The sequence below is a fragment of the Oryctolagus cuniculus genome, chromosome 6 (assembly GCF_964237555.1).
Source record: "Oryctolagus cuniculus chromosome 6, mOryCun1.1, whole genome shotgun sequence".
NCBI lineage: Eukaryota > Metazoa > Chordata > Mammalia > Lagomorpha > Leporidae > Oryctolagus > Oryctolagus cuniculus.
The window spans coordinates 38,822,141-38,839,870 of record NC_091437.1 but is presented as its reverse complement, the minus strand read 5'-3'; the positions used below and the strand labels follow the sequence as shown (position 1 = coordinate 38,839,870).

At 44.8% G+C, this 17,730-nt stretch overlaps 1 protein-coding gene across 2 annotated transcripts in view; it reads left to right on the top strand.

Annotated features, from left to right (window-relative positions):
• Nucleotides 1–17,730, top strand: part of GLRA1 (glycine receptor alpha 1) — a 98,799-nt gene that overhangs the window by 64,795 nt on the left and 16,274 nt on the right. For both annotated transcript variants that reach the window (XM_008255290.4, XM_051844397.2), the window contains exons 4-7: nucleotides 3,406–3,629; nucleotides 7,003–7,085; nucleotides 8,032–8,169; nucleotides 10,970–11,184. In XM_008255290.4, coding sequence (XP_008253512.1) covers nucleotides 3,406–3,629; nucleotides 7,003–7,085; nucleotides 8,032–8,169; nucleotides 10,970–11,184 — 660 coding nt within the window. The remainder of the gene's footprint in view (nucleotides 1–3,405; nucleotides 3,630–7,002; nucleotides 7,086–8,031; nucleotides 8,170–10,969; nucleotides 11,185–17,730) is intronic.

Sequence of the window (17,730 nt, the reverse complement as noted above, 5' to 3'; positions counted from 1 at the left end):
CCACAATCTGATTTAATCAGTTAATTCATTTGCCCACCTGCCTCTTCCTGGCTACTTCCATGGTCACCACTGCCCACGTCAAGACGGGGAACCTGTACTCCACACTTCCCCCGCACATGTACCTAACCCCTCACAGAGCCTTGACCTCTCAGTGGTGTAGACACTGCTCTGCGAGTTCTGTGATTCAGTCAACGTGTCTCCCATTCTCAGTAGACTCCTCAGCACCAGCAATACTGCCTGGCCCGTTAATAGGTGCTCAGTTAAATATTGTTGGAAAAGACAGTAAGCTAATTACAATTAGCTATTAGATTTTCAAGGGTTCTTAGAGACCATTTAGCTTAACTTTGCTTAACAGCGAGATCCACAGAAGCGGAGCTAGGTTCCAACACCAGGTCCTTTACCAAACTATTGTGTGACCTGAGAAAATGCTTTGCCCACTGGGTCTCAGTCTCTCCATCTATAAAATGAGGAGATCTCGTTCTGTTCCAACTTTTTCTAGCATTACTCCTTCTTCCTTCTCCTGAGAGTACTGGGTAGCTCATAGTTGCATTGACTGGTAGGTAGGTAACCTGGTGCACAAGAAATACAAGGTGAGTTCATCCCCTCAAATTGCTGCTCATGGGGTAAGAAGATGAGACACACACCATGAGGGAGACACACACCATGAGGAAGAGCTCAATGAAACTTTTCTGTTGACTTGATCTTGCTAGGACATCAGAAAGGACGAGGCCAGGAAAGCAGGGGTGGGGGCCATCAAGCTCCTGCAGGATGTAATCTGCCTGGACAATGAGGATGCAAGAGTGTCCCTGCCTACAAGTGGCCATCCACACCCGCGTGAAGTCACACATCAGTGCTCATGGAATGGTCAGGCTCCTGCAAATCCCCGTCCCAGCTCTTCCACAAACCAGTTCCGAGCCTCAGTTTCCCAAACTTCAAAAACCAATTTCCTTATCCTCACTGTGGGCACCTCATTGTCTAGTTGCAGGGGGGTTGTGAGCAGTAAGCATATGTGACAGTATCTAGGAGAGCCTGGTGCCTAACAGAGCATTTTAAGAAATGCCACTTTCTTTTCGTCCTTCCAGCCACATAAATGAGCTTGGCATGTCATTGCAAGAACATCAAAAGGACAGCTGGGGTTTGGGGAATGAAGGTGTTTTTTTTGTTTTTTGGGTTTTTTTTGTTTTGTTTTTTGCCCATTCATAGTCTGTTGTCTCTAATGTGACTTACCCAGTGCCTCACCAGAACACATACACTCACTTCCCATGTGGAATCCAAGAGACAGAACGAGGCTGTTTGCAACACCCTCCTGGCATGGAGCCAGACTGGGAGCTGTCCATTACCAGCAGCAGGAAAAACAAAGAACCAACATCCAGGCTTGGCCTAAAGCTCTCCCTCCACGACAGTTCGTACAAGACATGAGATTATGAGTCTAAATGTCATTATCTATGGTGCTAGAGGGAAAGACTTCAACTAAATTACAGAACAATCCTATAAAATACCTTGGAAGTCTTTTTGAAGTTATTGATATTTCTGCATGCAAACAAAGTGATGTAACCATGAGCCAGACAGGGGTGAAGTGGGAGGGGCAGGAAGGTGGCTTGAGTTCACTTGTGCTGATGGTAGATCAGCACTCATGAGCAGCACCTCCAAAAGAAAATATAGCCACCCTCATGGAGACAGCACACTATGGGGAAAGGCAGTCACTGGTCTTCATGTCTAAGACCACGCCTTGAAGGAGGGCATTTGATATGGGACTAGAACTGAGGCTATTAATTTTTTTTTTTTGGGGGGGGGACTATAGACACTATAGACACTTTTAGAAATTCAATATGTTCTTCTTTGGGAAACACAAGTATTCACCAAATTCTACTTTATAGTGTCATGATATTCACGGTTTACAATGACTAATGCAATTTTTAAAAACTTCTTAATGGAAATTTTTTTAATATTTATTTTTAAGAAGTTATTTGAGCAACCTAGAGAGAGAGACAAACAGAGATTTCCATGCACTGGTTTGCTCCTCAAATAACCACAATAGCCAGGCCAAGGCCAGGCTGAAGCCAAAAGCCAGGAACTCCATCTGGGTCTCCGACCTGGGCGGTTGGAGCACAAGAATGGGCCATCTTCTATTGCATTCCCACACACATTAACAGAGAGTTGGATCAGAAGTAGAAAAGTGAGGACCTGAACTGGTGCTCCAACATGGGGTGCCGGCATTGCAAGCAGGAACTCAACCCACTGCGCCACAATGTCAGCCCCAGGGGGAATATTTCTTAAGTGCTCTAGCCAGTTTTCAGGCATGGAGTCCTGTGCACACACTAAGTGCTTCTCACATTGTAATGGACCGTTCAGATCCTCTGGGATCAGCAGGGGGCAGTGAAGAAACCCGCAGTTACCCATCAGGATCCTTGGACTCCAGAACCAGCTCTGCCCCTGCACTTTCTGAGAGACACTGTGTCAGTCTCGTCAGTGGAAGGAAGGAAAAAAAAAAACGGAAGTTGAGAGCCGAGTTTTGCCTAGGATGGCAATTCCTAGCCCACGCTCTGCAGAAGACACATCATGCATAAGAGCTCCTTGGGCAAAATAACCCAGAGAAACGTGCCACATTGTGTCTCCTTGGAAACGCACGGGATTCATCAGAATCTGACCAACTCCAGGAAGTCCTGCAATCCTCTTGTACTTTAGTCCAACATTTCACTGACTTAATTTGTGAATGTTTTTCCATTGATATAACTACAATACAAATCCCATCAGAGAAGCAGTAACTTGGGGATGAGTTTAGAAACCAGTAAGATGTGAGACTCTGACACTGATTAAATCTTTCCAAACAAATCAGCCTGGGAAGCTGATGTTAAAATAGAGTGAGGTGAACCCTAGGACCACCCACCCTTCCCGTATTGTCTGGGAATTACTTATTTCTTTAGGCACAGTAGTTTGAATGCTCTCAGACATCAGCTTCTGGTCTTTAATTCCTTCCATCTCTCCAGCCTGAGTGTATGTGAGAATTACACTACTCTTGGGTCTGACAGTCAAAGAACTTTAGCTTTATCTGTAATGTATCATTTCTCTTTTATAAAAAAAAAATGAAGCATGTATGATAAAACACTAGCAGGATGATAAAAAAAAAAAAAACAGGGGTTTACTGCATTCTTTAAACTTCTAAACTTTTTTCAAAAGAATAACATTGAAATTGTATCAGTTCAGAGTTGAGTATGCTTAACAGGGCGTTTAGAGGATTTTCAGGGATATTTATGAGTCCTGTGGCTTTTGCCTGATGACAGCCTTTATGCCTCATTCCCACACAAGATGCAACCTCAGTCCAATGCCATCCCCCAGAAAGAGGCTTGGGGGACCCTGGCATCCCAGGAACTGATCCAGCCTCGACCTCTTGTCTCCCGCCTATAGGACTACAGAGTCAACATCTTCCTACGGCAGCAGTGGAACGACCCCCGTCTGGCCTACAACGAATACCCCGATGACTCTCTGGACCTGGACCCATCCATGTTGGATTCCATCTGGAAGCCTGACCTGTTCTTTGCCAACGAGAAGGGGGCCCACTTCCACGAGATCACCACAGACAACAAACTGCTGAGGATCTCACGCAACGGCAACGTCCTCTACAGCATCCGGTGAGTTCTGTGCAGGCTCCTCCACTCCCCCACCACCACCCCGAACGTGACTTGCCCCATGACCTTCTGGGAGCAGACACTATGAGAGGGAGCCAAACAGAAGTGAACAGGCTCCAACAGGCCAACATCTTTGCTGACTTGGCAGAAACGGCTCTAGAACGTTCACTCAGCAAGAACAGAATAGAATACCAGGGGAAGTCCTCGCAGGGAGGAAGGCATTTTAGAGAAGGTGGAGTTTTAGTTAGCCAGCAGTTCTACAGAATAGCTAGGAAAGAGATATAGTTACAAAATCAGTTTCTATTGTTCTAGATACTGTTATCTTTCCCTAGAGTTATCTTCTTTACTGTTGCTAGTAACTCCAATCAACATGGATGTAGTTATTTAATATATCTACAACTATTATTTTTGCACTATTAATATTTGGCATTCAATGACTACATGTTGCTAAAGAGGGTCCAGCAATGGAATTTCCTCTAAGTTAATTGCTCTGAAGTGTGTAGCTACCACTTTGCATTTTTATTTTGAAAGCTTTACAAATGATTATATCCATGCATTTTATTGTCACTTGAACTCCAGTTTCCCTGGAGTTTCTTGTGTAGATTTTAAAATAGTATGCCAATGTGTTTTTTATAGACTCCAAGATAAACTGCATTTTGTTTAGAAAAAAACTGGACATGAAATATACATTATAAAGAAGGATATCAAGATAACACCTTGAAAATAAACAGCTTCTCTCATCAAAAAAAAAAAAAAATACTCCGATATGATCATCAGTAACACAAGCAGAGACACAATGCCTGGGAAACCACAGCCACTGTGGACAATGCTACTCACAGGTGTAAGAACCATCCCTTCATATGAGACAGCACCATCCTTTACGTAAATCCTTTCTAGCTCACTCACCTTGCATTCAGCCTAAGAGGTCAGACCCCTTTCCCCAGCTGCAGGATATCCTGCAGATATTGGCCAGCAACAAAGTTTTCAGAGTCTCCCGCCACTCTTCCCACCGCATCCCTCATCTCCCCATGTAGGGAAAAAAGACTGGTGTCCAAGAGGTGAGGAAATGACCTTACACATGCAATGGTAACAGCCGTCTTTCATTGAAAATTTGCTCTGATGCTGGCAACTCTTTGTCTATCTTATCTAATGCTCCTTCACATCCCTATTAAGAGGGTTTAATTCAGCCCATTTTAGAGATTAGACAAGTGAGGAACTGAAAATTTACTAACATGTCAAAGTTCCCAGAGGTAATGGCCAAGCCTAGATTCCAGGCTGTATTAGTGTGGATTGGATGCCTTCTCAAAGCCTAAACAGTGCACCAACTCAATAGGTACTCAATATTTGATGAATAAGTATAGTTTCATTTCAAATATCTTAAAAGGGCAATGATGCTTGATGACTCCCCCCTCCAATTTCTTGAGGCAAGAAATCTTACAATAGGGGACCAGCCTGAAATGTCCAGGCCCCTGGGAGAGGCAGTACAGGTTCTAGGCCTCAGGTGTGACGGACCTCACACACCTGAACCCTCTGGTGTAGCTAAGTCAGGGAGGGAGCCTAGGAGCCTCTCCACTGAAGGGCAGCCAAGCAGGAACCACAGGCTGCTGTGGCTTTCCTCACTCTGGAGCCTGCTCCACTCAATCCATACACAGATTGGAAGTTTTAGAAAAGGGCCACCTGGGCCATGGGGATGGGGGGAGGCTACCCTGCCTGGATTTTGTTGCTGCTAGGCTGTTTCCAAATCTCAGGAAGCCGAGTCCCAGTGCAGCATGACAGAGGAACAAATCAGCAGAAAGTGATGTTCCCAAGGTCATTCAACTTCAGGAAATTAACCCAGTGTGACAGCTGCCCCACTTTGGAGCTTTTATCTCCAGAAATTCAGCTGCAGTCACTCTCCACTCACTTTCCCCTTCCTTGGCCCCTCCCTCTCCCTTCTCTTTCCCTCCCTTCTCCCCCACTGCCCCCCACCCCTTGCTTCAACCCTGTGCTTAAAGAAGCCCATGTTCATGGCCGTCACCTCGGCTCACTAGGCTAATCCTCCGCCTTGCAGCGCTGGCACACCAGGTTCTAGTCCCTGTCGGGGCGCCAGATTCTGTCCCGGTTGCCCCTCTTCCAGGCCAGCTCTCTGCTGTGGCCCGGGAAGGCAGTGGAGGATGGCCCAAGTACTTGGGCCCTGCACCCCATGGGAGACCAGGAGAAGTACCTAGCTCCTGCCATTGGATCAGCGCGGCGCTGCGGCCATTGGAGGGTGAACCAACGGCAAAAAGGAAGACCTTTCTCTCTCTCTCTCACTGTCCACTCTGCCTGTCAAAAAAAAAAAAAAAAAAAAAAAAAGCCCACGTTCAGAAGTCTGGGGAGGAAGTTCTCAGAGGTCTGTGTCTCACTATGTGCCTGCTGCTGGGTTCCACTACAGCACCCCGAATTAGGTAACGTGGCATACTGGGGCTGACTTTCCAGGATAGCAGTGCTAGAAAGACCCCCAGCAAATGGGAGCCAACCCCACCAGGCCCCAGAACCTAAAGGCCAGGAGACACGGTTTTGAATGCCAGCTGAGCCATCAGCTCACGGTGTGATCTTAGGCAAGTGTCCCCCTCTCCCTCTCTGTAGGCAGTTTCCTTACCTGTCAGATGAAGGAGTCATCCTGAGAATCTAAGGCTCTCTGGCCTCCCAGAGCCTTTTTCCTCCATAACCTGCAGCAGGTGCTGTAACGTTGGCAGAGTCTTTCAAGTTGAAGCCTGTAACCCAGCCTGAGCTGCAGGCCTCGGATTCTGTTGAAGGGACTTCCCTTTGGTTCTGGGGCTGTGGCCTCTGCAAGCATTGAACAGCCCAACATAAATGACCATCCAGGATCCCAGGGAGCCCAGTACTTTCTGACCGACTCCAGCTCGAGCCCACTAATGTGACTCAGCTGTGTTTGCATACCCAGAAGGCATGGGGCCTCTTTGAAGTTATCTTTTGATGAGTCCCGGGTGTGAAGGGAGGCAGCCAAGCTGCAGGTGCACCTGGGGAAGCCTGAGGCCTGATCCTGCTCACTTTAACATTTGGGTTCTGTCCCCACCTGAGGGCTCTGCAGAAGAGTCGGGAAGGGGGGCAGGCGCCAGCCTCCAGGCAACTTGCTAAAGACAGGTTTTTGGGGACCAGGGAATCTGTGAAGGAACCCAGAAGTCCACTAGATCTGTGTGGCTTGAGACGCTCTGCTTTACCTCTCTGAGCTTCCACTTCCCTATCAGTGACTTGGAAACTTTCATCTGTGCATTCAGTAAACACTTCACCTTTCCTCTATCCTGGACAACTGCTTTTCTGAGAGTAACCACAACGGAGGCACAGCCTTTCTCACTTGTAGATCCAGAATCATGTAACTCCCTTCTCTTCCCAGAATCACCCTGACATTGGCCTGCCCGATGGACCTGAAGAATTTCCCCATGGATGTCCAGACCTGTATCATGCAACTGGAAAGCTGTGAGTCCCTTGCTTGAACCCTCTAGAGAGAACCGAGCTCCCATTTACCCACAGGACTGGCAGAGATTCCCGAATTGCTGAGAGCGATCCAGGAGATTACTGTAATCACCCCAAATACTAAATGCAAGGCTTTGCTTTTAGAAAATGCATTAGCAATATAGCTCCCCTTACATTGCCTGGCTGAGGCTCAAGCGTTGGAGCCAGCAGCATTCTCCAAAGAGGCATTGTTCCATGGTCCTTATGACTGTGATCACCAGGAATGGAGGAGAAATAGCCTGAACTCACAGGGAGGCTCGCTCAGCAGTGGATAGACAACTGACTGCAGCAATAATTCTAACAAAGGGCGATAAGTCGTAAGTCTGTTGTCAGAAGTAAAAATGCTGCAGCCTCAAGTAGGAGGTGTCCTTCTGATGGGGGAAGGAGGAGGGTACTGGAGTAGGCTCTACAGAGAGCCAAGGCTGGAACAGATGGAATAGCTGCCTGCTTTCATTGCAAACACAGGTGCCAATCTGATTAACTTCAAAGTACAGGAGCCAGGACATTTAGGTGGCAGCAGCTAATGGACCGCTTTCTTGAACCCTTTGCTACTTGGCTCTGGAGTCAAAGTCCCAGGGCAGCGAGTCTGAATGGCCTAGCTGAGGTCATCCTTTCACACCTCGCCCACCTACCAGTGGCGATTCACACGTGATCTCATGCAATAGTGTGTTTACCAGAGGGAAACCTGCTGTAAGCAAAAGATGATACTGGAAGGCAGGATGTGCAGACAAAAACAGCAGATGTCTACTGCATTTCACCTTGGCATTGAGGACTGGAGCAACAGGAGAGGCTAAGGCGGGGCGGGGAGGGGGAGGGAAGTGACATGGTCTCATGAGTCCCATCAAGTGTCTGATCACTATCTCAGTCCTTAACCTTAACAATCCTGCTCCTTCTTCTGATCCCATCGCAGTTGGATATACCATGAATGACCTCATCTTTGAGTGGCAGGAGCAGGGAGCAGTGCAGGTGGCGGATGGGCTAACTCTACCACAGTTTATCCTGAAGGAGGAGAAGGACTTGAGATACTGCACCAAGCATTACAACACAGGTAGGTTGAAGGAGCCACCCTTTCAGCCCCCACCCAATCCAGGAGCAGAAGTCATTGTACTCACTCGTTCAGTCACTAGTTCAACAGCTCTTGTGAGGTTTCCACGATGAGTCCAGCTCTGTATTTATTACCTAGTGGTTAAGAGAATAGATTGGAAACCAAAAAGTGACTCTGACATTTTCTTCCTGAGTCCTGGGATGAGTGATACAAGCTTAAGCTATTCCTAATGAGACGACGAGCTGGTGAATAATAGAGTCTTTACTTGAAGTACCAGAATGGATCCTATTCCCAAGGCAGATGGGGGAAAGCTGATAGTGGGATGATACCCACCAGTCACTGTCACAAAGGAACTGGCAGAGCAAACAGAGAAGGCTTACATTAGTCTACAGCAAGAGGCAGAGCGCAGGGAGGGGGCACTGAAGATTAGAAAACAGACAGGGCCAACTGTCTTGTGAGCTACAAAAGGGCAGAGGAACCAATGCTAAGCTCAGCTCTATCTTCCATGCCTCGCACAGCCTTTGTTAGAAGACTGGATACACAAAGACTGGCTGATCTTTCAGCTTTGTTAAAGTAGAACTAACAAAAATAATCACCACAATCAAACAATTACCATACCCATCACTTCACACACTTGCCATTGTGTGTGTGAGAACACTTAGGATCTACCCTCTAAGGAAATCACAGGTAAAATGCAGTGGCGTAGCACTTTTAACCACAGGCACCGTGCTTTGCCATAGGTCTCCAGAACTTACACATCTTGCATAATCCAGCTTTGTCCCCTTGACTAACATCCCCCCATTTTCTCCATGTCCCCCAACACAAGCCCCTGGCAACCACCATTCTCTTTTCTTTCTCATTTTTCTTATGAGTTTAACTCTTAGATTCTACAAAGAAGTGAGATTATGCAGTATTTGTCTTTCTGGGTTTGGCTTATTCCACTTAGTATAACAGTATCCTCCAGGTTTGCCCATGTTTGTCACCAATGGCAGAGTTTCCTTCTTTTATAAGGTTAAATAATATTTTCTTTGTCCATTCATCCATTTAAAACTACCTTATGATCTAGCAATTCTGGGTGTATACAAAGACAGTGAAATTGATATCTCAAAGAGAGATCTGCACTCTCACATTCATTGCAACATTTTTCATAACAGCCAAGATGATGGAGACAGCCTAAATGGACACAGATTTTTCCCAATCATTGTCCCATCTTGCTTCTAATCATTTATACTTAAGTGAGAGCCAGGCTCTGTGCCAGGCCCTGTGGATACAAGAAGAAAAGACTGATAAGGCCCTGCCTACAGAGAGTTTACAATCCAAGGAACTCCAAAAAATTCACTATCTACTGTACTTCTGTGAACAGAAACTGAAACCCCACTATGGCTCTGCTCTGTTCTGGTCCCAAGGCTCCAGATATGGGGTGGGGACAACCAAGCTGCTCAGACTAATGCACAAGACAGTGAGAAAGAAAGAGATGCCTGCCCATTCACTCACTGTGTCATGCCTTAAAGGCTCAGATGATCATGCGAAGAGAACAGAGACAATGCAGGGAAAAAAAGAAGCATTATACCCGAGACAGACCTTGCACAGAAAATGCCATGGAGGAGGAGGACTTCCTTGCCTGGTTGTGGCAGGAATGAGGATATTCCAGGCAAAGCATTGGCAAGTTCAAACACTCAGAAGTGTGGAAGTGCAGACCACACTCAGAGGCAGGGGATGGAGTACAGGGGGCAAAATTCAGGAAGAAGAGAGATGGAGGCAGGATAGAAAGACAAGTTAGCCCTCAGCTATGAAGGGCAGATGAAAGACTTTAATGGTGATGATGATGATGACAGCAATGGTAACAGAAATATCCTGAGCATTTATTATGTGCAAGGACTGTGCTAAATTCTTCATAAGCAACACCTTATTCTAGCCTCATGATAACCATATGAGTAATGTTACCATTATTAATGAGGTATTATTATTACTATCACAGTCATTTCTAGGTATATTCAGGGTATCAGTTCCATACAGGCTATGGATAGCAAAATCTGAGGATGCTTAAGTCCCTTATATAAAGTAGTAAAATATTTGCATATGACCTACACACACCTTCCTGTATGTTTGAAGTCAACTGTGCATTGCTTATAGTATTTAAATACAACATAAGTGCTATGCAAATAACTGTCATACTGTATTGTTTAGGGAATAATAACAAGGAAAAAGTCTGCACATATTCAGTTCAGACAGCTTTTTTTTTTCCTTTTTAAAATGTATTTATTTACTTATGTATTTGAGAAGGAGAGAGACAAATAGACACATAGACAGCTCCCACCCGTTGGCTCACTTCCCTAATGCCTGCAATAGCCAGGGTTGCAAGGGAAAAGCTAGGAGCCATGGATTCAATCCAGGTCTCCCACATGGGTGGCAGAGACCCCACTGTGTGAGTCATCACCTACTGCCTCCCAAGGTCCACATTAGCAGGAAGCTAGAGAGCTGAGGACTGAAACCAGGCACAGCAAAAGTGGATACAGGCACCTCAGTCAGGTAATCCTGACACTGGCCTCCAATTTTTTTTTAATAATTTCAATCAATGGTTGGTTGATTCCATGATGCAGAACTCATGATCTGCAGGGTCAACTGTATTAGCCCCAGTTTACTACCATAGATGAGGAAACTGAGATACAGAGCGGCCAGATGCTTGCCTAAGGACGCAGTTAGTGTGAAGCTGAACCGGAAAGCCAGCCTACACTGCCCTGACCCTAAAGCCTCTCCTCCTATCCGCCAAGCACCATGGTCTTCACACTGTTATCTCTTCCAGGTAAATTCACCTGCATTGAAGCCCGGTTCCACTTGGAGCGGCAGATGGGCTACTACTTGATCCAGATGTACATCCCCAGCCTGCTCATCGTCATCCTCTCATGGATTTCCTTCTGGATCAACATGGATGCTGCGCCAGCCCGGGTTGGCCTGGGCATCACCACTGTGCTCACCATGACCACCCAGAGCTCTGGCTCCCGAGCTTCCCTGCCTAAGGTAAGTCCCACTGGCCCAAGCACAAAACCCCTGAGCAGATGAGAGCACTCTTCTCCCCCACCCTGCCTGAAACCCGGTAGAAGGGAGGGCATAAAGGATCAGTAACAATGTATTTATCTACTACACTGGGCAGGATCCAGTGTTCTGATCAGCCAGCCTTCCACTAGCCACAACATTCCACTTTATGCAAGTTACCAGGCACCACACTGTATCCATTCACTCCCAATCGATATTGGTCACATAGTGTGCTTAATTTACCCTTTTTCATAAAAAAATTATTTATTTGTATGTATCTCATAAATACAACATTAGAAACAGTAATTCTTCCCACCATCCCCGCCCCATCCACCCTCCACTCATTTGGTCCAAGAAAGAAAAGGAAACAGAAAGAAGAAAAAAATGGAGTAAAAAAACTAAGAGAACTGTTCTCCTCAACATTCCAAACAAGGGCTGTTCTTTGTTATTGCTTCTCAAAAGTGTTTTTGCTTTTTCTCCCCATTCTTCTTTTCCCTTCCTTACTTTTTTAAACTTAATTGTCTTTAAAGAAGAACCCAAGGATGATACATCTTTTGTGAGCTCTTAGACACGACTGTAACTTACAAGACATAATATCCTCCTTAGAATACACTAAAAGGAAGTGATTCTTGAAAACAAGGTTTACTATTAGGTCTCATGGTAACACTCAACTTCACACTCACCTCCATTCGCTTTCAGAGCTAAGTGCTCTGAAAACACTTAGCTGTGTCCATTCCACTGTTCATGTTAGGGATCTACAAGAACACCACCACATTCAGAGACTTGATGGATGAAACCAACTCAGCATACAGTTGTTCTCACAGCTAAGATTTACTACAGTGACATACTCAGGATATGAAACTGTGATAACAGGCAGAGACGGGAAGAATCTCTTCCTCCCATGAGCAGTGTCACAGAACCCACTCCTATCCCAGCAAAAAAACCACTGAAACGTGTGTGATATTCCTGCCCAGAGAGGCTCATGGCAGACTCAGAACCCAAAGTTTTAACTGGGAGCTGATCACATAGGCACCCTCTGCCTAGTAGGTACCAAACTCCCAGATTCCCAAGAGGAAAGCAGGTGTGGATCATAAGGCAAATTGTTTGCACCAGCCGTCTAGGCACAGTGAGCCTCCCTTCTCAGTGAGGAAAACTGGGAACACTGCCAAAATGCAAGTTCCCAGACGCCAGCCAAGGGCCCTGCTTGCAAGAAGGCCCTTCTTATGATGGCAGCCTCGTGTCCCTTGTGCGGACACACTTCAGTCTGGTCCTTACATTTCTAATGTCAAACACTGCATTCACTGTCAACCCTTGAGCCATATTTTGCCTCCTTCACTGCTAACAGTAGACACAGCATTCTGCTCCACTCACTGTTAATGTCAGATACACAATACTCTGGTCCATGCACATCTGACACCAGACAAGGATTCTACCTGATTCATTACCAACACCAGACACTGTTCCTCCTCCAATCACCCTTACAATAAATGTAACGTTCTGTTCTTTTCACTGTTAACACTAGATCTCACATTCTGCTTAACTCACTTTAAACACTAGGCACGATGTTCTGCTTTTCATTTACTATGAATTCCAAACACTAAAGGCTTCTCCATTCACCCTAAGTAGAAGTACAACATTCTGTTCTTTTCACCACTAATGCTCACATCATTCTGTTTTTTGTTTTGTTTTGTTTTTTTGTTTGTTTTTTTTTTTTTTTTTTTTTTTTTTTTTTGCCAGGCAGAGTAGACAGTGAGAAAGATCTTCCTTTGCCATTGGTTCACCCTCCAATGGCCGCCACGGCTGGCACGCTGCGGCCAGCGCACCGCACTGATCCGAAGGCAGGAGCCAGGTGCTTCTCCTGGTCTCCCATTGGGTGCAGGGCCCAAGGACTTGGGCCATCCTCCACTGCACTCCCTGGCCACAGCAGAGAGCTGGCCTGGAAGAGGGGCAACCGGGACAGAATCTGGCGCCCCGACCGGGACCAGAACCTGGTGTGCCGGCGCCGCAAGGCAGAGGATTAGCCTACTGAGCCATGGCGCCAGCCTCAACAATATATTCTTGACATCATAACACTAGATCTAAAAATCTACTGCATACACTATATAAGTGCTTGAAACCAAGTTCACTATTAACACTTGACAGTACATTCTGCTTCCTTCGACTTTAATAGCAAACATAATACTCTTCTTTCTTTTCCTTATGCTAGACTCAACATTCTGCTCACTCACTATTAATAGCTGATGGCTCCATCTCCTGCACTTCTTATACTAGACTCAACACTACTCTATTTACACTAGACTCAATATGTGGCTGCATTTGTTACTAACACTCCACATTCTCTTGTCATCACTTTTTTTATTCATCCATTTTTAAAACATAAAATTCAATGGCATTTAGTGTATTCACAAAATTGTACAGCCCTATCTGTACAACTATCTATTGATAGTGTCTAATTCCGAAACATTTTCACTGCCCCCAAAGAAACTCTATCCTCATCAACAGTCACCCTTTATTCCCTTGTCCTACCAGCCTCTGACAGTCATGAACAAGATACTCACTATCTCTGTGGATTTGCCTATTCTGAATTTCTCATGTAAATGGAATCATATAACATGTCACCTTTTATGGTTGGCTTTTATCACTTAGCATAATGTTTTCAAGGTTCATCCACTGGTACCTCACTCCTTTTATGGTTGAGTATTATTCCATTGTAGAAAACATCACATAGTGTTTATCCATTCAGTAGTTGATAGACATTTGGGCTGTTGAACTGTTTTTTCAATTATAAATAATGCTACTGTGAACATCTATGCACAAGCTTTGGTGTGGAAATGTTTTCAGTTTTCATAGGTTATTTATGTTGGAGTGGAATTTGGGGTGGGGTCATATTTTAACTATATGCTTAACTTTTTGAGGAACTGCCAAACTATTCCAAAGGGGCTGAGCTGCACCATTTTAGGATGCCACCAAGGTTCCAATTTCTCTGCATCCTCACAAATACTTGTTATTATCTTTTTTATTATTGCCACTTTAAGGATGTAAAGTGGTATATTGTGGGCTATATTTGCAATTTTCTAATGAATAATAGTGTTTATCATCTTCTCATGTGTTTATTGGTCATTTCTACATATTCTTTTTTTCCAAAGAAACCTTTTATTTAATGAGTACAAGTTTCATAAGTACAACTTTAGGAATATAGTGATTCCTTCCACAATACCCACCCTCCCACCTGCACTCCCACCCACCTCCTCCTTCTCTTTATCCCAGTCCCATTCTCCATTAAGATTCATTTTAAATTAACTTTACACACAGAAGACCAACTCTATACTAAGATTTCAACAATTTTCACATATACACACACAAACAAAATATAAAAAACCATTTGAGAACAAGTTTTACAGTTAATTCTCATAGTACAACTCATTGAGGACAGAGGTTTGGCACAGGGAGTAAGTACAGTGACTCTTGCTGTTAATTCAACAATTAACATTCTTATGTTTGATGTCAGTGATCTTCTAAGACTCTTGACATGAGCTGCCAAGGCTATAGAAGCCTTTTGAGTCCACAAACTCTGTCAGTATTTAGACAAGGCCATAAGCAAAGTGGAAGTTCTTTCCTCCCTTCAGAGAAAAGTACATCCTTTGATGGCCTCTTCTTTCTACTGGGGTCTGACTCACAGAGATCCTTCATGTAGAACATTTATTTTTGCCACAGTGTCTTAAATTTCCATGCCTGAAATGCTCTCATGGCCTTTTCAGCCAGACTAGAATGCCTCAAGGGCTGAGTCTGAGGTCAGAGTGCTATTTAGAGTAATTGTCATTCTGAGTCTGCTGTGTGGACTGTTTCCTGTGTTGGAACATTCTCTCCTTTTTAATTCTATCTATTGTTATTACCAGACACTTGATCTAATTTATATGATCCCTTTTTTACTTAATCCTATCTATATGAGCAATTTAATACTTAATATGATCACTTTTTTAAGGTAGCATTTTTACCACCCAGCTTAATGGGATTTGGAGTCTCATGGCAAGTTTTTAGCTGTATTCTTAGAATTAAGTCCATAGGAATGTATGCAGAACTATACAGCTTTACAGTTATAAATTTCCTCCTCCCTCTCTTATTCACACCATCATTTTTGACTAGGATCTATTTTCAATTGACTTTACACACATATGATTAATTCTATGTTAAGAGTTCAACCAATGGTATTAAGAAGAAAAAAAAAAACCTGTTCCTCAATAGTCGAGACAAGGGCTGTTCAAGTCGTTGCTTCTCAAAGTGTCAATTTCATTTCTTTTACAGGTTTCCTTTTAGATGCTGTGCTAGTTACCATAGATCATGGAGAACATACGGTTTTTGTCCCTTTGGAACTGGTTTATTTCACTAAGTATGATGTTTTCCAGATCATCCATTTTGTTGCAAATGACAAATTTCATTTTCTTTACTGCCATGTCTTACAGAGTACATATCTCATAATTTCTTTATCCAGTCTTCAGTTGATGAGCATTTAGGTTGATTCCATGTTTTAGATATTGTGAATTGAGCTGTAATGAACATGGGAGTGCAAATAACTTTTTTTTTTTTTTTTGACAGGCAGAGTGGACAGTGAAAGAGGGAGACAGAGAGAAAGGTCTTCCTTTGCCGTTGGTTCACCCTCCAATGACCGCCGCAGCCGGCACGCTGCGGCCGGCGCACCGCACTGATCTGATGGCAGGAGCCAGGTACTTATCCTGGTCTCCCATGGGGTGCAGGGCCCAAGCACTTGGACCATCCTCCACTGCACTCCCTGGCCACAGCAGAGAGCTGGTCTGGCCTCTTCTTTCTACTGGGGTCTGACTCACAGAGATCCTTCATGTAGAACATTTATTTTTGCCACAGTGTCTTAAATTTCCATGCCTGAAATGCTCTCATGGCCTTTTCAGCCAGACTAGAATGCCTCAAGGGCTGAGTCTGAGGTCAGAGTGCTAGACAGAATCCAGCACCCCGACCAGGACTAGAACCCGGTGTGCCGGCACGGCAAGGCAGAGGATTAGCCTAGTGAGCTGTGGCGCCGGCTCGCAGATAACTCTTTTATATATTGATTTCATCCCCTTTCGGTAAATTCCCAGGCATGGGAAGGCTGGGTCGTATGATAGAACAATATTCAGATTTCTAAGGTATCTCCAAACTGTCTTCCATAGTAGCTTTACCTGTTTACAGTTCCATCAACAGTGGATTAGGGCACTTTTTTCCCCACATCCTCACCAGCATTTGTTGTTTGCTGATTTCTGTATGAAAGCCATTTTAACTGGGGTGAGGTGAAACCTCATTCTGATTTTTGTGGGGAGCAATTCGGACTAGACTAAGTTACTGGAATTAAGACTTATTCTATGCATCTGCTCTCCCACTGTGGGGAGCAACTCGGACTATATTGTTACTGGAATTAAGACTTATTCTATGCATCTGCTCTCCCACAATATGGCGCTGGGAGAGAAGAAAGAGGCTTCTACACAGCTGCCTCCAGTTCAACCAAGGAACTGTAGGACCTGCTCCTGGTTGGAGGAGAGCAGCGTACTCGGCGTGTGGGCAGCCGAGTTGGGATTGGCGGAGGAGGACTATAAAGGAGGAGAGAGACGGCATGCACCAGGAACATCTATGGGGAACATCTAAGGGAACCCGTGCAGCCCCCGAAAGAGCCGGCCGGCGGTGTGCCGCTCCCCTGCGGAAGTGGGGAATGCGGCCAGGGGGAACTGCCCTTCCACGGAGGTGGAAGGGATAATAGCCAACCCGGGAAGAACCAGCAGCAAACCCGGGGAGGGCCGAGCAGATGAAAGAACAGCGCAGGGTTCAGTGTTGCTCCTCCATGAAGACGGGGAGCGACAATTTTGATTTGCATTTCCCTGATAGCTAGTGATCCTGAGCATTTTTTCATGTGTCTGATGGCTATTTGGATTTCCTCTTTTGAAAAATGTCTGTTTAAGTCCTTTGCCCATTTCTTAACTGGGTTGTTTGGGAATTTCTTAATCTCTTTATATATTCTGGTTATTAAACATTTATCAGTTGCATAGTTTGCAAATAATTTCTCCCAATCTGTCGTTTGCCTCTTCACTTTCCTTCTTTTCAGTACAGAAGCTTCTCAATTTGATGTAACCCCATCTGTTAATTTTGGCTTTTATTGTTTGTGCCTCTGGGGTCTTTTCCAGGAACTCTTTGCCTATGCCACAGTCTTGCGGGGTTTCCCCAATGCTCTCTAATAATTTGATGGTATCTGGTCATAGATTTAGGTCTTTATTTAATTTTGAATGGATTTTCATGTAAGGTGCAAGGTAGGGGTCCTGCTTCATACTTCCACATGTGGAAATCCAGCTTTCTCAGCACCATTTGTTGAAGAAACTGTCCTTGCTCCAGGTATGGGTTTTGGCTTTTGGTTGAATACAAGATGGTTGTAGATGCTTGGATTGATTTCTGGTGTTTCTGTTCTGTTCCATTGATCTGTCCATCTGTTTTTGTACCAGTACCAGGTTGTTTTGATTATAACTGCCTTGTGGTATG